Source organism: Chroicocephalus ridibundus, chromosome 1 (assembly GCF_963924245.1).
Source record: "Chroicocephalus ridibundus chromosome 1, bChrRid1.1, whole genome shotgun sequence".
NCBI classification, from domain to species: Eukaryota; Metazoa; Chordata; class Aves; order Charadriiformes; family Laridae; genus Chroicocephalus; species Chroicocephalus ridibundus.
This window is the reverse complement of record NC_086284.1, coordinates 162,894,100-162,916,647: the sequence shown is the minus strand read 5'-3', so window position 1 is coordinate 162,916,647 and position 22,548 is coordinate 162,894,100. Positions and strand designations below refer to the sequence as shown.

The 22,548-nt window shown below is 46.7% G+C and overlaps 1 protein-coding gene and 1 long non-coding RNA gene across 4 annotated transcripts; both read left to right on the top strand.

Moving 5' to 3' along the window:
- The first annotated feature begins 634 nt into the window (after positions 1 to 634).
- On the top strand, positions 635 to 5,497 carry MB (myoglobin). Its single transcript, XM_063321682.1, has 3 exons — positions 635 to 829; positions 3,727 to 3,949; positions 4,620 to 5,497. The coding sequence occupies exons 1-3, from the start codon at positions 735 to 737 to the stop codon at positions 4,764 to 4,766; spliced, it is 465 nt and encodes a 154-aa protein (XP_063177752.1). The 5' UTR covers positions 635 to 734; the 3' UTR covers positions 4,767 to 5,497.
- A 5,575-nt stretch (positions 5,498 to 11,072) lies between these two features.
- Positions 11,073 to 20,894, top strand: LOC134509187 (uncharacterized). 3 transcript variants are annotated; one of them, XR_010069251.1, is made up of 4 exons: positions 11,073 to 11,149; positions 14,527 to 14,705; positions 17,992 to 18,079; positions 19,550 to 20,894. It is a non-coding gene; the product is annotated as an uncharacterized LOC134509187 (long non-coding RNA). The 3 variants fall into 3 exon arrangements; XR_010069254.1 differs by having other exon boundaries at positions 11,115 to 11,177; XR_010069255.1 differs by lacking the exon at positions 11,073 to 11,149 and adding an exon at positions 11,258 to 11,309.
- The last annotated feature ends 1,654 nt before the right edge of the window (positions 20,895 to 22,548 follow it).

Below are 22,548 nucleotides of genomic sequence, written 5' to 3'. Positions count from 1 at the left end.
CCAGGCTCAGCCAGTGGCTAATCCTGGGCGTTCCCTGGAGAGGCCAGCAGAAGGATGTGGGAGGGCAGGTGCAGGATAACTGGCCCCCCTAGAGCTTTTATCCCCGTCTTCCCTCCTGCAGAGACTGAGAAGATGCCCAGGCCACTTTGGATATAGTTAGCTCCTGAGGACACTCTCTTCTAACGCTGTGCTCTGCTCTATTAGTAAATTAGTACCCCAGGGGAAAAGCGAGCTCAGCATGGGAAAGGAAAGGCCTTTGGAGCGATGGACCTGATGCTACCAGCCACCCTGGTCTCTTCTCCTGTCTGCCCTTGGCCTGCCAGGGGAGAGGGAGGCGGGGTGGCCTTGCAGATGACAGTGCTCTTCAGGAGTCTCCTGCCATACAGCTTGACACTGTCTCTGGGTCCTTGGGAACCCGGGACAGGCTCCTGGCACTGTGTTTCGGCAGTGCCCTTTCTGTCTAGAGTGGGATATGTGCCAGTCCAATACGAAAAGCAGAAATGATGCCATCAGTGGCACCCACAATAGCACCTGACCCAAAATAGCTTCCGAGAAAAAAACAGGGAGGCTGATTAGGTTAGACAAGCCTGAAAGAGAGCAAGACGTCCAGCTGACGATTGACAGGTGTAGATCTGTGAGCAGGGGCTATAAATCCCACGGGTGAGCTCTCCAGCCACCCTTTGGGGAAAGGCAAACGGCTGTGGGGAGCACTTGGGACCTGCCTTCAGTGAACCATGGGGCTCAGCGATCAGGAATGGCAGCAGGTCCTGACCATCTGGGGAAAGGTGGAGTCCGACCTCGCCGGCCATGGCCATGAAGTTTTAATGAGGTAGGCAAGAAGCTTCTGTCCCAAGAGTAAAGCTGACCAAGGAAGGTGTATATTTAGTATGGGGGCTCGTGTCTGGCAGTGTTTATTTCAACAGGCTGTTTTCTTTCTTGTAGGGTGGTGGTTTTTCCATTGCCATGGTTAAAAATTGCTGGGTTAAAAATTACTCAATTTGTAAATTGGCTGTGCTTCTGTCTCTCCATCTGTCTACGGGTGCAGGAGCAGGCTAGTGCTGCTTTCAAAAGTTGGTGGGACCTTGTTGCTCCCTGTGCTTCTGCTGGCAAAGCTCTGCCTCGGATCCTCATTGCCCAAGCACCGTGGCAAGAAATGGTGGAGCGAATTGTGTGTCCTGGGCCTTCAGATGCTCTGCAGCAAGGATGTGGGGAGGCAGGGAAGGAGAGGAGGGGAAAATCACCTCTGTGACAATTTTCTCGGAATCTATGATTTCAGTAAAATTAACTGTGAAGTACCTGAGTGTTTCCCTCTCCCCACCTTAGTCTCATCCACCAGAGCCCTGCTCATCCTGCTTTTTGGCCAGAAGTCTGGGTGGTAACACTTGTCCACTTCCTGATGATGAATTTGAGGTCTGGGTGTGAAATGAGGCACATCCTTTGCCCTGCTTCCCTCCCCCATGATTCTGGTGTCAGAATGGGAGAGCTTGTGAGATTTCCATCTGAGAGGACCCCTGGCCCCATGCTGTCCTTGCGGTCTTGGCCCCCCAAGGGGGGAACACCGTGGGCGCCAGCAGCAAGTCAGCCTGGAAGCAATCTCAGGACTGCAGAGTGGGAACCGACATTGGGCGGGCATTGGATCCTAGCCTGTTCTTAAAGAGCAACAGGGATGGAGGACACTCTCTCCAGATCTCCCCCTCAGCCTGTGTGCAGTACGATGTGCTGGAAGGTCCTGGACACTGAGGAGAGCAGTGGGGATGTGGCATTCACTCCACAGGTGGTTTCCTATCTTAAACGTGGCTAAAGGAAGGACCCCACACCACTGTCCATTCAAAGTTTTTTCAAAGATGAGCCAAAGCAGAGAGCTGTTGTATTTACCTTCTTTCTCATGGCCCAATTCGGCTGCAATTTGAAGGTGAGGGAGGGATGGGGGCAGCTGGGTGGCAATGTGATGGCTTTCCCCTCATGCTGGAGAGGTAGCAGGAACACAAGCCCTCCCCACCAGTCCATCTGTGTGAGATGGCTACTTTGGCTCTGGAAGTGCCAGAAGACACTGAAAGCAGTTTCCAACTGGAAAGGTAATACTAATTTTCTTACAGGCATCGCAGGGCAGAGTATGGCATTAAATAAATAGATGACACCCCTCTCCCCTGTGATTTTGTGCTCCCCAGCCAACCCAGGTCATTTCTTGTTCTTTCAAGGGGTTTCTGAGGGAAGAGAGAGGCAGGGGAAGCCCAGCAGCTCGTGGTTCAGAAATGTGTCCACATGTGCATTGTTAAAGACTTAGAGAGATGTCATATCCTGGGAATATGTTTACAAAATACAGATTTAAGTGGATTTTTTCCAAAGGAAACAAAAAAAATACTCCTTGGAAGAATTTTCAAGAGTCTCGGGAGTATATCGTCTTTGGCAGACATGATTCAGCCATAGCCAGACATGATGGAGGCAGATTTTTAGCAATAACTCCATCCCATTTCAAGGTGCAATATTTTTTCATTTCTCTGGAAAGACACAGGAAAAAAGGAAAGGCAGATGGTGGTGTGCTCAGCACCTGGTAGAGCACAGAAATCCTTTGGAGACCTTTGAAATGACAGGCCAGCAAAGACTAGTCATTCATTTACAGCATCTTTTTGCAGAACAGCTTGTGTTTTCCATGTGCTTGAGGTTATTTGTTAGTGTAGTTTAACCTATACTTACATCATACAGTGGAGAGCCTGGCCCTCACGGCAACATACTTAGGAGGAATGTCCAGTTCTAGATGGGACGCAAGCCCTGGTAGTCCCAGCACCAGCACCTGCCTGAGGGCAGAGCAAGTGTGCAACCACTGTACCATGAGAGGGAAGCAGGTTTCATGGCTGAGGCCCTGGGCTGGAGCTCCAGACGCTGCTGCAGGTAACTTGGGTGAACCACTTCATGGATGTGAGCCGTAGGGCCCTGGCTGTAAAGACAGACATTGCTTTTGCTGGTGCTTCAGCTGGTTGGATTATGCCCATCAGAGGGTGTAATACCTGAAAATAAACTTATGCAAGGGAGCTGGTGTCTCTCAACACCTAATTATTAGACTGCTCGTAATAATCAGGACAGGCAGCGTCCCCTTTTCACCCCGACTCTAGGGCTCTGGCAGGGAAAAGAGTGAAATTTCCTACTAGTTTGATTGTCAGTGGTGTCTGCATCCTGTCTCCTAGGAAATGCAGCAGGGAGGAAGCAGAGGGGACAACACTAGCCTGGCTTTTAGCCACCCTTCCACCTTCTTGATTTCATTTCCATTTCGAGATCAGAGTGCCTATATATAGCACTGCATGGCATGGCACCAGCATACTTGAAGGCCCAGCGCTCTTGTTACCCACTTGCTCCCAAGGACTTTCGGAGGTACCACAGTTCCCGATGGAGGAACCACAGTACTGGCAGTTGGGCTGAGCTGGGAAACAACCTACCAAAGGATGAAAACCACTGAAACCGAACTCAGAGTAGAGTCAGATGCTTCCCTGGCTTATATACATGCTAAAAGGAGTGATTGTGAATGGTGGTGATTTGGAAAAGATCTAAAGTGTCAGAGTTCCCAAGTTAAAGTAGCCTCTACTAGCAGGGACTAGCTAAGACATTTCTTTGGGTTGGAAAGCAGGTTGTCACACATTTGCCTGCCCAAATACTCCGCAATACCTGGAGCAGCTGGACCTCAGCTCTGGTCTGGACAACAACTCTCTCAAGTCCCTCTACTTTTGTCCACAGGCTCTTTCAGGACCACCCTGAGACCTTGGATCGTTTTGAAAAGTTCAAAGGCCTGAAGACCCCTGATCAGATGAAGGGCTCTGAAGATCTGAAGAAACATGGAGTTACTGTCCTTACCCAGCTGGGCAAAATCCTGAAGCAGAAGGGTAACCATGAGTCGGAGTTGAAGCCCCTGGCTCAAACCCATGCCACCAAGCACAAAATTCCTGTCAAATATCTAGAGGTATGGAAAATCTTGGAATCTTTGGAGTGAATGCGTGCAAGATAGCTATTGAGAGTTGCACTTTTATTTACTGATCACTGGTTGGACTTCAGTGAGCTCTCCCTCAAGTCCGAGGTCTCTGTGTACAGGCAGGAGGAGGCACAGAAAGGGCTCATGGTATGCAAATGGTATGTGAACCTCCAAGTTTAGATTTCCCATTCCAAACACCACATGCAGTCTGAGCAATCCTTGACAGTAATAAACCAGCCTGTGCAGCCTCTGCACGCCTGGGAAACTACATTACGTAAGAACTGTCGGTGGCTGGACACGAGGGATGTACAATTTTAGAGTAAGCCCTGGAGGATCCATTGGAGACCAAGACCCACAAAACTAAGTGTTGTACAAACACAGGGCATGAATTTTCAGCCTTAATGGACGAGGCAGACAAAGAGTGGGAAGGGCCAAGATCTGCTCAAGGTCATGAAGCAGATTAGCGTCAGAGCTAGTTCTTCTGCCCAGCCCAGGCTCCTTGCAAGCTAGACCTCACTGTCTCTCCAGAGACTGCGGGAAGGGCTACCGAATTAGCTCGGAGATATTTCCAGGCTCTGCAACCTATTTCTTAGTCTGGCTTTTCTGAAAATAAACCCTGACTGTTCCTTCTGTTTTTCTCTCTCTCTTTCCTTCCTTACAGTTCATTTCTGAAGTCATTATCAAGGTCATTGCTGAAAAACATGCCGCAGACTTTGGGGCTGATTCCCAGGCTGCGATGAAGAAGGCCCTGGAGCTGTTCCGAAATGATATGGCCAGCAAGTACAAGGAGTTCGGTTTCCAGGGTTAGCACATACGCACAGAGGGACACCACGATGGAGGCCTGGCCATGCATCTTAGAGTAGCTTCCCCAGCACTGTTTTGGACATCTCACAATTGGCCATCCAAGATGTGTGGGAAAGCTTTGATGAGAGGCCAAGAGTTGCTCCAGGCAGTGTAGAGGCACTCAGAGTGATACCCGTGATAAACCATTGTTTCCTGGCTTTATGTATACAAGAGAAATAATCTGCTTTCTTAGGAAAAATAGTGTAAGAGGTTATCTGTGAGCTTCTGCCTATCCCTATCCCCTTTTTCTTTCCCTCTCCCCCCAACCCCAGCCTTATCCAAGAGGGGAATGGCATGGCCAGAGATGAAGGGATGTGGACGAACAAGGGAAGTGTTGAGGAGTGTGGTGAATGAGAGGGTGAAGGGATGACGCAAATGGTATGAAAGGGATGTCAGGATGGGAAGCAGAGGCACAGTGTCCCATTCCTCCCACAGGTGAGACTGATAGGAGGTTACTGTGGACAGCTTCCAGCACAGTATTACCTTGCTTTGTGGGGGTGAATGCAGCCAGTTGGTCTCCAGGGTCTGTCAGCTTGGAAACTTGCACTATTTGCTAAACTCATGTTAGCAAAACTCTAAAGAGCAGTACTCCCTGCAATCTGTAGGTTTCTGGCAGCCACCGCTACGCGTCCAAAGTTCTGTTGCACTGGGAAGTAAAGTATGTGTTTCTCAGAAAATAAAAATTCCTGCACCAGTGTTGTGTGTTTGCTCCTGGCTTTACAGGCGCTCCAGTGAGAAGTGGGGGAGACGGAGAAAGCAGAAAGGTGTTCTGCATGCGTATCTGGCTGCACCGCATCCCGCGGTGTCAGTCCATGATTTGAGCGGCACGTGGCATCTGTCTCAGCCAGGGGACTCGGGGGAACTCAGATGTCACCATGAGGTCATGACCTGTTTACCAGACTTCACAACGTGAAACGGCAGCCTAGACTCAGCGCCTCGGAGCTCAGAGAAGCGCTCCCTGACTGAAGGCCGTGGCCACTGCTCTGCTGGGGGGAATACGGTGGGGAAGGCCCTTTGGTTATTTATGGTGAAGTAGCGTGTGCAAGCGGCCTTGGGTCCCAGCAGCAGCACAGTGCGTTGCTCCCTCCAGACAATGGAAACCCGGGCTGCTTAGCCCAGGAAGAAGGTTGCAACGGCGGCGTATGCTCTTAAGACCCAAGCTTTGGTCTCTGCTGAGGTGTCTGTGCAGTGCATGGTGTACTCTGTTTACAGATGCATACCCATGTCCTATAGGGGAGCTTAAGGGACAGCCACAGCAGCAAGGCACCTACCTCTGCCCATTGCCCTCTTCCCATCCTGGTACCACAGTGAGGTACAAGTGACCTGATTTTACTGAGGTGGGGTAGAAGCTGGGGGCCACATTGTGCCCAAGGCTGCCCAAGGGTTTGTCAGAAGTGGCTGGAGCCTGAAAAGGGGTTTTGAGTGCAGAGTCTTGACGTGACACCCAGGTTCACAGCAGACTAGCTGACTCTGTGGGACTTGTGTGGTTTCTCTGGCTGGACCTAGTCAGAGGCGCAGTTTGCCCCACAGTGAGCACTGGGGTCCTCATTCCCTCTTTTTCCTCCGTCCCCACCATCCAGCTCAGGGCCTCCGCAGCAGGGTGCTGCAATCTCTTCTGGCATGTGCACTCAAGCTGTCTCCATGCAGAAAGCAAGGTGGATGAGCAGCATGCTGTCTCTCAGTATATTTGCACAGGGTCGAGAGCATTCATGGCAGGGTCACATCTTGGCACAGCAGTGGGATGCTACAGAGGCATCAGCTGGGTTGAGGCTAGGGGAAATGCATGGAGTCGACACAGCTGCTCTTTTCTGGTGTGGAGAAAGTAATGCACCTTATCTCACAGAGATAGCGTGAGGGCAACCACGAGAAAGAAAAATGAGGTGCTCATTTTTAGGAGCTACTAGCAGGGTCTGGTTCAAAGCACTCCCTGCTACGCTGTGTGCAATGGAGACAGAGGAGGAGCCACCAGCTCCCTTAAAAATCAGTCCTGAACCACTGTGATCTGCTGTGTCTTTGGTCAGGGCAAAGGCCACAAAATTTCAGTCTCTGAAAGGAGAAGGAATGAATTCCTTCCCAGAACAGAGCATCTCTGATTTCTTGCTCTTTACAAATCCTCACTTTACCTCTGGGAGCTTGCTTGGGGTTTCAACCTTTCAGAGAGGGTCACAAAAGCATATGCTGTCACCTAGATGAAGTTACAGCCAGGTGGCCCCTGGCTTAAGCAACATGCTTCGGCTGACTCCAGACTAGTCTGTCTGGCTTTTTGGGGAGGGCAACCTATTTAATTAAGGTCTAGAATTGCCTGTCCAACACAATAAGGTTTTCTGCCAGTGACAACAGGCTCTGCTTTGGGATTAAAAGCCCTGCTATGGCAGCTGCCCCTGTCAGTCTGGGTGGGACTGGAGCTGTCTCTAGATATTTTTATGTAGGGCAATGTGGTGGAGGAGGGAGGGTTTGCATATATGTTGTGCCTAGCTAGTAATTATTAGGTATCTGGAATAAATGTCGGTCCATTGGGAGCGCTGACCCTTTGCTCTACCTGCCTTACCCCCTGCCCCGTGTCAGCACACTAGAGACCATCCTTAAACCTGTGATGGTCAGATGTGGGGCCTGCTGTAGGTTTTCTGGTTGTGCCTATGACCCAGTGAAGATGTGCAAGCTGAGAGGAACCAGCAAGTTCAGATACCAGCAACAGTGGAGCTATCTCCAGCAGGCTGAGTGGGTTGGGATGCTTGTGGTGAAATCCATGTATCTGCACTTTTGCTACTCTGGGTACTGAGTATTCCCTTGGCTGCAGGTCTGACACAGTGTAGTGATACATGTAATTCCCAGAGCGAGTCTGTAAAGCTCCTGCAACTGCCCCTGCTTTAGGGACAGGGGAAGTTTCCTAGATGAAAGGGAATGGTGGGGAAAGGGTTTTTCAGTGCCATGCAATATTGATTCAACTTTTTTGTTGGAGTCACCCTTTCCACTGTGCTACTGGCACACGTAGCTTTTCTGATTAATTTATGGGACAAAGTCCATCAGTGGAGATAAACCATATTGGCGTAAGCCCAGAAATTTTCCTGCCTCCTTTCCAGGAATAGCTTTACATAAGGTGGATGGGTCCCAGGGGCATGTGTCCAGACCCCTCCCTGTTAGCACTATTTGGTGTCACATACAAGTTCCTGGTCACACAATGGGATGTGGATTGTGTGGCTGCCAGCCTCCTTGCCCCAGCACGTACACACTGACTACAGGCAGGTCAGGCTTATGGCTGTCCTATGCTTTCCATGCAGTCCTGCAATTTCTTTTATGCTAATAATGCTGTTTCTGGCAGCAAATGGATTATGTACCTGCATCCGCCCTTAGGTTGAAAAACATCCTTGCTGCTTTGCACTTGACATACTATTCTTCTCCCACTGCTATGGTTTCCATTGCATGGCAGAGCTCTCTGTGGCACCGAGCCAGTGACCTGTCTGCATTCTCTTGGGCTTCAGTGTCAGACGCTGGCAACTCATCAGGATCTCAGACGCAGGGAGCAGGACCTTGTTTCCCAGGCGCTGGGCAAATGAGACAGTCAACCCCAGCCAGGGGTGCAACAACACTGCAGGCTGTGCTGCCTGTCCCCCTTGTCTTTACTTCTGCCTGCTGATCCTGCCTGGCTCCAATACACCTGCCAACATCAACTGGCATCAAGGAGCAAATGCTGGGGACCATAATATTAAGCCTGTGATCTGTCTCTTGGTCGCCTCATTGGGAGAAAAGGATGGGGCTCCAGTGTCTAATTATGTTAAATATTTAGCACATTAGCATGAAGCTTGTGGCATTCTTCATGTTTGCATCTCCCTGCAGGTCTAATGTGAGGAAAGGGCAGGGAAGTTTCCAATCCACATCATAGTCGCTGAACAGACACGTCTGGCTTCTGGGTATTGAAGTACAGACAGTGCCTAAAGAATGTAATGTCTCTATGACACTGTAATTTAATAAGGAGACTCAAACGTTCACCTATACCACATGCTTTCAGATGAGGATTATTTTTGTCATGTCCCTATATTGGCGAGACCACCTTGCCAAAACCTGTCCCGTATGTTATGCCACTGAAGAAAAGAAACCAGTGGTGCAGCCAGCTGTTTCTTTGATGTAGACTTACTTGCCCATAACATTTTCTTCCAGAAGGTACATGGCATCAGAGTATGTCCTTCTCCTTCCTGGATGCATTCCTCTCAGATTTGCTCAAGGCTGCATCCTTGCTTGTTCAGGCTGTGCAGGGCTTAACAATCAGAATCTGTGCTGATTGTCAGACTGAACACACACCCACAAATATGGATATCTATACACAAGCACCAGATTGACAACACATATCGTTAGTAAAGCTCCTCTGTCCATATTCTTCAGATTCCAGTGTGATTGTTTGCTGGTTCTTCATTTGAGAGGATGATATATATTAGTTCTCACATTGTGCTTAAATGAAATGTGGCCCTGAAACCAAGTTTTGCTAAGGTCTAACTAAGTGAGAAGACAGACTGTGCAATGACATGGCACCTGGAGAGTACTGGTAAGTAGGGGGCTGTTAAATTTCATGAAGGTGTGCTGGCAGAGTCAAGGAAGCCACCTGGAACTACAGTAAGTGAGAAGAGAAATCTTAATCAGCCTGTTTTATCCAACAGACTAATAAATGAGCATTTATGAACATGAAAGAGTCACAACAATGCAGCCTTCTTGACCAACACATAAATCCTTCCCTCCCCCGTGGTCATAGGCACAAGCAGCCCATCTCCCAGTCCTGTGACTTCTATAAAATCCTTATCCAAATGTCAGTAGAGGTGACCTTGTGGCTTTTTAAAGCAGTACTTTATAGTCACTTGGCTGCACTGTACCGAAGTCCTTTCCCAGTTTGGCTTTCATCCCCTGTAAATATATAAACAGAACAGACTGCCTCCACTCAGCCTGCAGCCCTGTAGAGACCACCTGTGGTAAGCTGTGTCAGACAGAGGCAGGTCTGAGGGTCTGTTGGGCAAGACAAGCCCTGGCACAGGGCATACCAGCATAGCTAGTAGCTGGGTGGGCAAGGCAATGTGTATTTGGGATGGGGAGGGTATTGGAGTCTCCATCCCTCCTCCCACGTCCCAAGAAAAGCATCTCATGGTGAGAGAAACAGCAGTTCAGTAGCCCTGAGCTGGCCGAATGGTCACTTGGGTTATGCCCATGCAAATGCAAATACAAGTGCTGCGAGGTCAGTGGGGGCAGCCTGGACGTGAGGCTATACCACTTCATTTAAGGTACATGTCATGGGGCTGTGGGGCTGGTTTACTGGATTTTCCCAGACCTAGTGAGAGGAGGCTGTTGCTGGTATGACTACCCTGCAATCCAGCAGTAGACATGACCCCAAAACAATTTTCCAGTTAACTACCTCAGGTACTAAAAACGAGTACAACACAGATACCCTGGTCTAGGAATTTGTAAATTTCCCCAAGCTGCAGGGCCCAGAAGGGGGCTGTAGATATCCTGTTGTTGGTATCCAAGAAGGCTACTTTAAAGCTAATACTGCCACGTGTATCTTAGCTGCAGCCTTATATCTGGAGTAGAGCTTAAAGAAAATTATGCCCGTTTCCCATTTCCTCTCTCCAAGGAAAGCTCAGTATGAATGCAGCTGCTGGGTGACTGATCTTATTTTAGACTGTCCTTAAAGCAGGTTCAAATGTTCCAGTGTCAGAATCGCTTTGGGTGGAAGACCTTCTGGATTATTAGCGCTTAATTCTCTACGTCTCCATGCTTAATATGTGGATCTCCTGTTGCTTCCCAGTGTGTATAAGTAATGGTGTTTATATACATTGAAGTTTTTCTATCTTCTATCCTCCCCCAACATGTCTATCTGCTCCCTTCTTCAAGCTAAATTCCAGCATCCAAGCTCTCACCAAAGGGGTGGAAAATTCCTGGAGCTGATACCCTCACTGAGGTCTGGGATTGCTCTGCCCAGGGCTTGCATGACATCAGGCTTGTCCTCTTGGCTCTTGGTGAGCTTTTGGGTTATCTGGAGAGTTAGCTGATATGGTGTCAAAATGGGTCTGTATTTTTTCAGTCACCTCTCAGCTGGATGAATAGTCTGGTGCCCTCTGAGGGATGTAGTATGTCATGGATTAACTGTGAGTTGGTTGGGGAGAAAGGAGAAAAAAACCAACAGAGCATTGCCTAAACCAGCCATACTGTGTCCCTGCAGAGTCTGCGTGACAGCCTGCGCTGAGCAAAGGTCTTGTACCGGACATGCTCAGACAAGCTGTACAGAGAGGGAGGAAAAGCAGGCGGGGCATGCCTATGTGCCACACTTGCAGTTACCCCCCTCTGAGGGCAGATGGATCTGTGGGATTGGTAAGGAAGAATGAAAAATGAAATACAGGTGGGAAATGAAAGCACAACTGCCTCCCCCCAAAGGCTATTTATTGCTATCAGTGCCTTCTGAAGAGCAATAGCATCATTCTGACAATCGCCCTGCTGTAACACAATGGAGGGAGTTTCCTAACACGAGCTGGTAATCTGTGTGCTTTCATATAGGAAGAAAGATGGACTTGGAGTTTTCTCGGGGTGCTAGCATTATGGATGTGACGCTTTCACAAAGCTGGCCCATAGATCATGATAAAGAAACTTTTTGTGCATTTCGGTTTGCCTTCATAATAGCATGTATTGCTAACCCAGCTAATCCCCCACCTAATTTCAGCATGTCACATTTAAACTGCTGTCTGTATGTTTTTTGCCATGTTCCCTCTACAGTTGAAATGGTCCCTCAGTGCATAAAGTCATCAATTTTTTTTCTTCTCAGTTAAAGTCCTCTATCCCAAAATGGAATTCTTTGTAATGGTCACAAATTGCTAGCTCATAACAACAAGAGTAATTAGAAAATAATCTTTAACATATTTCCTACTATGGCTTTTCTAGTTCAGCTGTGCTGTAGCTTCCTTGTCTGGTTTAGATCAGAAACTTGTTGACTGTGAGTGTCATCCGGGACAAGCTCTGCTCTGATGTTTAATGGTAATTAAGAGCTCTGTTTCATCATGTTTAAAACTCTTGGTCTATAAAATGCACTATATGAAACAGGATCCTTCTTACAGTATGCCTGAGTTATTTGCTATACTGTCTTTACCCTAGACCATAGTTAGAGACCTATCCATGCTTTCCATCTATAGTACTGCGCAATTAGCCCCGTTTTACAGAGGGTAACCTGAGACGGAGCCAGGCACCAGCACACCCATTGTTTCGTGCTTCGGTCATTCATCTGTCCACTAAGTCAGGCTGCAGACTGCGTGACGGAGGATGTTTGTGAGCTTCTTGTGTAGGAAGACATGTGAAGTTGTGCCGTCTGCCAGTATGCAGGTCTTTGATGTGGTTGCATTTCAGCAGTTGTCAAGGACATCCTGTATGTAGACATTCAGTTGAAACAGTGGTGTGGTGTAAATACCCAGATAGATTACAGATGCTGCATACAAAGCAAAGCAGTGTAAAGACCTTTGGACTGAACTCGGAATGAAGTGCTCTGGAGATTAATGAAGTATGGTACCGCTTGGTATTGCTATTCTTCTCGCTTCCAAAGTAAAAGGCCCTGGACTGAGATAATAAAGGATGTAAATATCTAAAACAGGATACTGGCAGAAGTGAGGTCCCTAAATCCAAGAGTATGAACTTCAAATCCTCCTGTATAATTCTTCACATGCTTACATTTTCATCTCTAACCTCTTCCTTGATTTCTAACTTCTGCCTTTGCTATGCCCTGATCTTCCACCAATTTGGGTGACTGTAAACCAGCCAGTGTTCATCTGCCTAAATTAATTTGTAATCCTCAGAAGTGACCTTCCAGAAACCAGTCATATTTGCCTACATCTGACCTCCAAAAAATGCAATTGCAACCACTCCCATCCAACAGCGTGGTTAGAGAACAAGGTTCAGGTGCATGCCTGTTATCACATAGATCACTCAGCTCATACTCCTCTGGTCTTTTAAAAATGATCTGTGCCTTGCAGTATATTTTGGAAAGGGCTTGATTTCAGGAGACCAGGTTTGGGTGATGAATCCCTGCCTGACTTGGGTGCCTAGGCTCTAAAGGAGTAAGCTGTAAAAAAAAGGGAAAAAACAGAGCTGGATTTCATGGTGACTATACTTAGATAGCCCTCCCCACTCAACACATGGCTGTCTGAATCCTTTTTGAACCACAAAACTCTCTAGCAGTGTGCTCTAGTCCTGCGCAAGTAGCTCAGCCTTCATATTCTCCTCCAGCAACCGGGGTTGTCTAAAAGCCTTCATACACTTTGAGGCTGTTGCTACCTTGATGGGACCACTCCTTCCCAAAGGGAGTCTCTTTGAAAAGTAAAATAGAGAGAGGAGGGAGAAAAGATTTCAGTGCCTAGCACTAAATGACATACTGCAAAGCATGAAGGCTCTGTTTGGGAACAACAGGCTATGTGTGAGCCTGCTATATGGTGTTCAGAGAGTTTGGGTTTTTTTTCCTGTGACCTATGCTTCCAACTTCCCCTCTGACCTCATTGACAGTAACATCTGGATCTACCCGCACTCACAGTTCTCTATGTAAGACAGCTAGTGCAACAGGAGAAAGAGGGTTTTCTTTTTTCACTGCTGTTTTGAGGATAGCTTGCAGCTGTGCTTGACTGAAAGGAATTCACAGATGTCATGTATGATGGTCAAGAAACATTTCCTCTCCTAACTTCATCATGTCCGTCTTCATACACGTAGTGGTTCATAACTGGGAAGTCTTCAGTTCCAGTCCTTCTGGCAACATATAGTGGGGAAAAAATAGATAGAAATGGAAGCAATGTTTTTACTTTCCATCTACAGTCAGGTTGGAGATGGAAAACACTGCATCCACCTCAGCAGTATAGGAGTTAATTATATCTGTGAAGAAAATTGTGTTAGAGCCTGTCAACGTTAGAAATAGACTGAACCAGAATAAGTGCGTGCTTCAGAGTACATAATCCTTTCAAGTACTGGTGTTGGTGAGATAAGAGATAATACATATTTGAGAGGAGAGAGAGAGAGAACGTACACATCGCTTGTATCTTGAGGGCAGAGCATCTCAGAAATAAATTTAAGGAATAACCTTTCTTCGGGCATTTAATTTCACTCCTGTTGGGAATGCTTAGCTGACAATTAAGTCTGCGATGAGAGCGTGTGTGTGTGGGCGTGTGTATGTATGTACAGCACAAAGCCTATAGTTAGTACACAGAACTGAATGTTTTGTTCTGGAGCCCCAAAGGTACACAGCCTCTCAGCGCTCATTAATTTCAGTGGGTGTGAGACCTTTCAAAGACCTGGATTCATACAACAAACTTTTCACCACAGGCTTGGGACCACTCATTTCATTCTGCTCATGATGCAGAAGAAACTTGGAAACCAGGTCTGCATCTATTCATCAGCTGCAGCATGAGCCCCTTTTATTAGTGCTTTTGTGGCAATAGCTGTGATCCATTTAAAGTGCTAAGCCTTCAAACTGCAGTTCCCTGCAGCAGATGTAGTAGAATCAGATGTCCATGGAAGTGAGTCAAAATGAACTTGTGTTGCTGCTCAAAGGCTGGGCTCCATCGCAATCAGTGACAGTTACCCAACTCCTGACACGTGAAGACGGGCTTTGGCTCCTTCTTTGGTGATTTGGGACTTGGAGGGAGGCTAGGTTTCCTGAGGAAGTCGTGCTGCAATTTATATTCCCTGTTTCATATTAACTCTCTTTCATTTATTCCCCTTAGAGAGCATTCAAGGAGAAGGAGACACTGCTGTTTGCGTGGCCTAGCTCTGCATACTCAAAGACGTCATGGCTAAATCCATGTGGCATGACTGCCAGCCTCAGTCCTAAATTAATGGCAGCAAAGTCATTCTCAGCTCAGCAGGTGGTCCTTAAACATGAACTTTAAAGCTGCATGGGTGGGTAAGTGTTGCAGGAAACCAGAGTGGCTCAGCTAGATCCTTTTATAGGAGAACCTGCTGAGACGTTTTGAGTTTTCTTTTTCTTTACTAATCATCTTATTTAACTCTAATCCTCTGCGCTAGACTGATTGGTGTCAGAGCTGGCCAAGTGCAAGGTTTCTCTGCTTGGTGGGATACTATCGAGGCTATGAAGAATTCTGGCTAGTAAAGGTTTGGCTACAAATTCCTATGTAAACCAAGGCTCATATTCATCAGAGTTGTTCCCTCTTAGGCTGTTCTCATTGGGGTGAGACTGGAGCAAATGGAGAAAAGAGCAGAAGTGGTACTAGGTATGCACTATGGAGGCAGAGTAGTGTCCTTGTGGTGTATCCTGACCATGTAATGAGTGGCGTCCCTCAAGGGTCCATACTAGCACCAATACTATTTAATATTAATTCAATTTAATAGATAGTAGGATTAAGTGCATCCGCAGCAAGTTTGTAGATGACACCAAGCTGAGTGGTACAGTTGGTACACTAGTGGGAAGTGGGCCCATGTGAACCTCACAAAGTTCAGCAAGGCCAAGTGCAAGATCCTGTACCTGAGCTGGGGCAATCCCCAATGCCAGTACAGACTGGGTGATGAACTGGTTGAGAGCTGCAAGGCAGAGAAGGAGTTGGGGATACTGGTGGATGAAAAATTGGATGTGAGCCAGCAAAATGGGCTTGCAGCCCAGAAAGCCAATTGCATCCTGGGCTGCATAAAAAGAAGCGTGGCCAGCAGGTCAAGGGAGGTGTTTCTCTCCCTCTACTCCTCTCTCATGAGACCCCACCTGGAGTACTGTTTCCAGCACTGGGGTCCCCAGTACAAGAAAGACAAGGACCTGTTAGAGCGGGCCCAGGGGAGGGCCACGAAAATGATCAGAAGGTTGAAGCACCTCTCCTACGAAGACAAGCCTACAGAGTTGCGGTTCAGCCTTGAGAAGAGAAGGCTTCAGGGAGACCTTATTGTGGCCTTTCAATATATAAAAGGGGCTTGTAAGTAAGGAGGAAGACTTTTTGCCAAGGTCTGTAGCAACAAGACAAGGGGCAGCAGTTTTTAACTGAAGGAGGGTAGATTTAGATTAGATATAAGGAAGAAATTATTTACAATGAGGATAGTGAGACACCCAAACAAGTTTCCCAGAGATCTTGTGGATGCCCCACTGTTGGATGTGTTCAAGATCAGGTTGGATGGGTCTTTGAGCAACCTGATCTAGAGGAAGATGTCCCTATCCACGGCAGGGATGTTGGACTCTATGATCTTTAATGGTCACTTCCAATCCGAATAATTCTATGATTTGACGTCCCTTTCCCTACTGGCTTGTCATTCTGCTTTTGCACTCTCTTCATCTTATTAGTGCCTGAATGAATTAAATGATCTCACCCTCAAACAGGAAATTAGAAATAAAGTATTTAAGTACCAGCCTTGTTCCTGTAGGCCACATACTGACATGGCAGTTATAAGAACAAGTGCAGTTTATGCTTGCTCAGGAGTTCCTGAAAGGGACATCCACCTCATGAAGGTAAAAAAATGTGGCTGAGAATAAAAATTTTAAGCTCCTAAGTTATACATAGCAATAGTGGGGTATTTTTGTTTAGGAGATGTGTGGGCCACAGGGAAGAGAACAGATATTTTTTTCTCCCAGAGGAGGTTCTGTATCTGGGTTTTTCTAGTCCAAAAGGGTTTCTGCTGTATTTTATCAAGATTTGTGAGTCTACTTCAGGAGACATGAGGTACTGTCAGTATGATATAACCAGACTACAGAGCCACCAAGACTAAACCAAGGACATTTTTACCCTTGCAGCCACATTGTTGGTGCGTATCATGCTCAGCTAGCTGGTGATAGAGGGGACCATGCAGTTCACAAACAAATGGTGAACATCATTGGGGGCTCAGAGGGAAAGGATGAGATCACATGATACCATGTTTTGCTTCATTCTTGAGTTGTAGCTGTTTTCTCCTAAGAAAATTCCTTTTTATGGACTAATTATTGAAGCCTCCCAGTACAGCCGAAACTAATCGCCATGACATCACTTGTTTCTTTGTTGGTTTTTTTTTTTTTTCCTGAAATATTTCTGAATAATTGCAATTTGGCCTGTGACAGAGCCAGGAATGGGAAACATATGTGCCCATCCAGACTGCAGAGAAAGATTATGAACATTAGTCAAGTTGCAGTTTGAGTCACACCTGGTACCACAGCACAGCTGACTCAAGAAGCAGTCCTCTAGGGAATTGATCTAGGAAAAATGAAAAAGGAAAGGAAAGGAAAAAGAAAAAAGAAAAGAAAAGAAAAGAAAAGAAAAGAAAAGAAAAGAAAAGAAAAGAAAAGAAAAGAAAAGAAAAGAAAAGAAAAGAAAAGAAAAGAAAAGAAAAGAAAAGAAAAGAAAAGCTTTAACTAGCAGTGACTAGTTCTATTTCTTTATTTCTTTTATTTCCTTGGGATGTTGTCACCTGCATTACTGGAGGAGATATTGTTTGGCCCAAGTACGAGTGACTCCCAAGACCCTTAGTAAATCCTAAAGTTCTTTTCAAACCAAGACAGATATTAAACTGGGACTCCTGGTTCAGACTCTTTCTCCCACTCAGATAACTGTTACTGACCAATGTCCCAGGTGTGAGACACCTTCTCACGCAGCAGCATCGAGCCAGATGTTGGGCATGTGGTTAGACACTGAAATGAGAACTGGGGTGGGGAGAAGAACATTTGTATCTTCAGGTTCAACCTGCTTCTTGACCACAGACATAGCAATGGGCTATGTCAATTCCACATTCAGATGGCTGGCTTCATAATTTCATTATATAGCATCTTTCCTAGCCTTCTGCAAGACATCATTTGTCTGAAAAGGAAAGGAAAAATCTCCTTTCTCAGTGAAGGCCTTTCTGTCTGTTTGAGGTATTACCTTTATTATGATTGGTGGAGGGCTGACAATGTGTTTGGACAAAACACAAGACACCAAAGATTAATAGTCCCTGCTCCACAGAGACAACCTTGCTGAGCTGGCTTGTTCTTCCAGCGAAGGTTGCACTGGATTTCCCAATAAGGTAAAAGTAATCTGATTCACACAAACATGAAAAAATTAGATGAGCATGACTATAGTTCCTTAAGATACCTGCCTGTCTTCTGCGGGAGGTTCACTTTTACATTGACAAAACTGTTACAGAAGACTACATGAAGTTTTGTAGAGAAACTTCTAATATTCCTCAAGAAAAGCTGGGTGTAAGCATAGCCTGCCTGAAATTGTTGACTTCTGCTGTTTCTCTTCTAGGTGTAACCTGCTCCAGAAAAGGCCATTCACTTCAAAAAAGACAGACTTTGGCTCATTTCCTTCCAAACACTATGTCCCGTTGCACAAGGTAATGTGGCATTATTTCATTACATGAACTTGAACACTCAACACAGCTTTAAACTGTACTCAAGCAAACACCAGTTAGACACAAAATACACTCAAAATGCATCTACTTGTTCTCCACATGACTCCTTTGAGTGGTTGTGAAAGACAACGCACTGTATCTGTAGGAATAGACACCATGACACGAAGAACTTCAAAGAGTGATTCAAAGAGGTGAAGGGTGTCAGGATAAGAGACAGCTTGGCTTGGTTACAGAGCAGCCAGGGAAATGAGATGAAGATTGTGAAAAACTGAATTCAGTTGCTGATAAAAAAAAAATACGACAGACTGAACATTAGCTTAATTGTGAGTTCAACTCAAAGTTTTTGGAAGGAAATTATTTAGCTGTGCTGTATTGAAAGACAGACAAGATGACCTCAGATACTACAGAAGATCTCTACTACTTTCTAAAGAAAAAAACAAACCTATTTTTCTAGTTTAAGATCAGAAGGACTACTATAGCACTTCCAACACTGTCATTTGAGTTTACCTGGAGTGGACAGAGCACTGGATGCAGACAAAGCAGGAGATGTGGAACAGCTCCTTATGTATTCAAAACATGTTTGTGACTATGGGATGTGATAATTTCAAGGTACAGGAAAAGAAACAGAGATGTGTTATTCCAAGACATGAGGTTCAGACCTAGCTCTTCCAGAGCGTATATGTTTGCCTGTGTATCACTATGCAGCACACAGAGCACAAGGGTTCCAATAAAGGACCTTACCAGGACTTGTCCAGGGCACAATTTGCACTGCTGTCATAAAGAATCATAGAATCATAGAATGTATTGGGTTGGAAGGGACCTTTAAAGGTCACCTAGTCCAACCCCCCTGCAGTAAGCAGGGACATCTTTAACTAGATAAGATGGCTCAGAGCCTCATCAAGCCTGGCCTTGAATGTCTCCAGGGATGGGGCCTCCACCACCTCCCTGGGCAACCTGTTCCAGTGTTTCACCACTGTCATCGTAAAGAAAAAACAGAAGAACAGAAATAGAAAGTTCAAAGTCTATTCTATTGGGAATTTTGGAGTAAATGTTGCAATACCCTTTATTCTCTTGGTTTTTAAGGAAAGATTTTAATGTGAATTTGTGATGGAGAAGGACAGGCAACAGAAGGACAGATATTTTCTCTAGAGAGTACCACACCTGATGCCGTGCCATATGGCAGCCCATATTACAACACTGGGCTAGGAGAACTGTAACCTCTTAGAGGAGTTCAAACCCAGACTTGGATCCTGGTTTTATGGGAAGCTGCTCTCTGGTCCAACATAGCCTTTTCTTTGGCAGAAACAGCAGCACCACCTGGGAAACCTATAGGCAGGAGGGAATTTGCATTCTCTAAAGGATTTGAAACAAACTTCTAAAGAGATCAGATGAAAGAAAACTGCATGGAAGAGTTTATTTTCAGTAGGTCTTTACCTTTCTCATTTTTTTCAGAGTGCACAAGCAATTCCTTTGACAAATCTGACTTGACTACATTGTCATCTTTGAAGAAAAGAACCAGAAAAAAAAAATCCAAAGAAGAGAACTGCACTTGTAAGGTACACCAAAGATGCTGGGGCAAACATGAATGTTGTGTGAGGGGTGCTGAATTATACATATGATTTTTGGTCGATTCTGTCAGAACAGACTTCCCTTCACTTAGTAGGTATGATGGGTTGGATTGCCACATTTTTGCAGTCAAGCAAAACAGCATCAAACTGTTCTCTGGGAAGAGAAACTTTCAATGCAGGTGCTTACTCTCTCAGCCTTGACTGATTGCATTGAGTCCAATGACTAAGAAGGTCAAAACCAATTCACTCAGAAATGAAGGTACCCAGACCTTTCTTTCAGTTCTGCTGCTGCACTTCAGGACTATGGAATAAAGCCTGAGAACTCATTTTCACCATCTTCTCTTCCCGAGCTTTGGAATCCTCATTGTTTCTCCGCATGCCGGCTGGTCGCTCTGAGGTGGGTACAGAGGGCAGTATCTGCCTGATGGCTGCTTGCAGGGACTTTTCTTTTGCTGTCCCTCTTGCTTTGATCAGAATTTCCCTGCTGGGACATGGAAACCCTTCTGTAACACTGCCAAGGCAAGCTGCCTGTAGATGAAGACCTTACTGCTATCTAATTTCCCAGCCGAGAATTTGCCCACCTGGCATATGCAGCAAAGGAGTAGTTACTCAGGCTTTTAGTTACCAGCACAACACCGAGCTTCACAGTGGTTAAAGCCATTTTCCTTGAAAAACATGAAGTTTAACAAACTGACAATTGCTAATCTGAACCGTTTGTGTCAGAAAATTCCTCCCTGGTCCACTGGGAAAGCCAGGCTGCTGGGAGCTGTGTGTGGTGCTCAGCCTTGGGGAGGGGGAAGGAATGTGGCCCTGGCCCCAGGAACCACCATGTTTGCACAGCTGTGCTCCCCTGGCCAGGGGTGCAGGGAGGATGGGAGGAAGGCACCTCCACGCCCTGAGCTACGTGTGGTCTTGAGGTGCTGTATGTCAGGGGATCACTTTCAACCCAGCTGCACTGGGGTCATGGCAACGTTTTCTGCTGTGGATAAAAAGACGGAAAGTCCTTTGCTGGCGTTTCTAGGAGGCCAGGAGGACACAGGGCGGAGACGGGTCCCCTTGCCTCGCTGGCCTCTCACTGGTGGGGAGGTGCCACAAGATGGCGCCCTGCCACCTTGCGCCCCCATGACAGCTACCCCGGCGGGAAGCCATGGCGACTGCAGGTACCAGGCCAGGCTAGGCCCTCACCCTGCAGCCCCACAGCACCCAGGCGGTTTGTCTAGTTGTTGGCCTGTCACTGCAGCTTTTTTGTGTTTTTTTTTTTTTTTTTTTCCCCCTCCGTTATTTTTTTTTAAGCCTCTATTTTTTTTTTTTTTACCCCAACATGGGGAGCTATGCAGTTGCCTCTGGCCAAGGGAGGAGGGGAAAGCAGCAGGGGAAAATGCACTGCCCCTCCCTCCCGGCAGCTGGAGCCCCTCTCCCGCACGCTGGCCCCTGCGGAGCTGCCCTGGCAAACCAGAAGCCCAGCAAGGATTTTAGGAGGCAGGCTGACTTTAAGATAATGGTTTCCCACCCGTTTGTAGACTTCTAAATATTTCTGAGGTTACTGGCAGTGTAATTTTCCTTTACCTCTCTCGCACTAATCGCAAGGTGGCCCCTGGCTGTGGGTTGACATCAGCCCGGGGGGGGCACCCACGGTGAGGGCCTGCAAGCCCCGACCACATGCTGACATCCAGATGGCTCAAATCCATATTAAGCGTGGCGAAGGCAAACCAAATCTCCTCTCTCTGGCCCCTTTGCCCGCCCTGATGGCCTCTCCCGCGTTTGTGATTACCCTGTACCAAAGGCTGATGTGTGAAACCTGGTGCCAAAACAGTGGGACAACATGAGTCCAGCATTCCTCTCTCCAGCCCAGCCCTCCTGCAAAGCACGCTTCTCTGGGAGGCTTTTCAGTTCCCATGGGACGCCTGGGAAGGACAGGGACCCTCACCTTCATCCAACCCCACCACTCACTGAAGAACGGTAATCCTGAGCCACTGAAGGTGGGCAAGCCCAGAAGAAAGACATGGCACCGAAACACCCCAAGTAACCAGACCTGCTTAGCATACACCTGCTTCAAGCAGCCTCCCCTTTCTGTCTCCATGTGTCCTGTTGTCTTCACCACCTCCAAGGAATGATTATGTGTGAGGGGTGCAGGGATCTCTTCCGGGAAGAAGGATCTGCTTTGTGAACTCTCAGCCTTTTTTTCCTTGTTAGAGGTCATTTGATTTGGTGCCAGGACTGTCGAATTTACTTTCTCAGGGGTGTAAACTAGATCATTGCACTACTCTCTTCTCATCTTAAAACTGTTTGCTTCTCTTTATCATCCCTAAGAGCACTGGAAAGCTTGCGGGGCCTGGTTTTGAGGTCTTCTGAGTCTCTGCAGCTTCCCTTGAAAACACTTCTTAGAGCCCTTGAATTACAATGGCACGTAAGGCTTTGGGGCAAAAGATGGAGTGGAAAATGTGATAGCTGTTCTGCTTATAAAAAACCCCAAAACAAATAACAGAGACTGTTCTTTCTACGTAGGGGGTTTGGTGTATAGGAGTTTACTAACTCAGTTAAAAATAAACCAACGCCAAATTGACTGACATGAAAAGTCAGTTAAAAAAAAAAGCTTATAAACTGTAGGAAACAAAATGATTTTTGGAAACATATTTTCCCTTAATTGGGCATCTATTTCTGTATGGAGTCATTTGTGTATGCAATCCAGCCGTATGGCTTTTGTTTGACAGTGAAATGATCAGTTCCTCAAAGTGTGAATGTCACGTGGAGAACACCATCAATGCCTTAAAAAGGACTCCTGCCCTAGCAGGGCTTTGTCAGCAGTATCAGAGAGTGCAGAATCAAGCTGCATTGTAATTCCTAACTGTATGTCATAACATAATGGCCTTTTAATCGTAGCAA

Coding starts and splice junctions, on each gene's coding strand:
- MB (XM_063321682.1), top strand. CDS start 735: ATGGGGCTCAGCGATCAGGAATGGCAGCAGGTCCTGACCATCTGGGGA. Junction 830..3,726: donor GGCCATGAAGTTTTAATGAG/GTAGGCAAGAAG, acceptor TTTTGTCCACAG/GCTCTTTCAGGACCACCCTG. Junction 3,950..4,619: donor TTCCTGTCAAATATCTAGAG/GTATGGAAAATC, acceptor CCTTCCTTACAG/TTCATTTCTGAAGTCATTAT.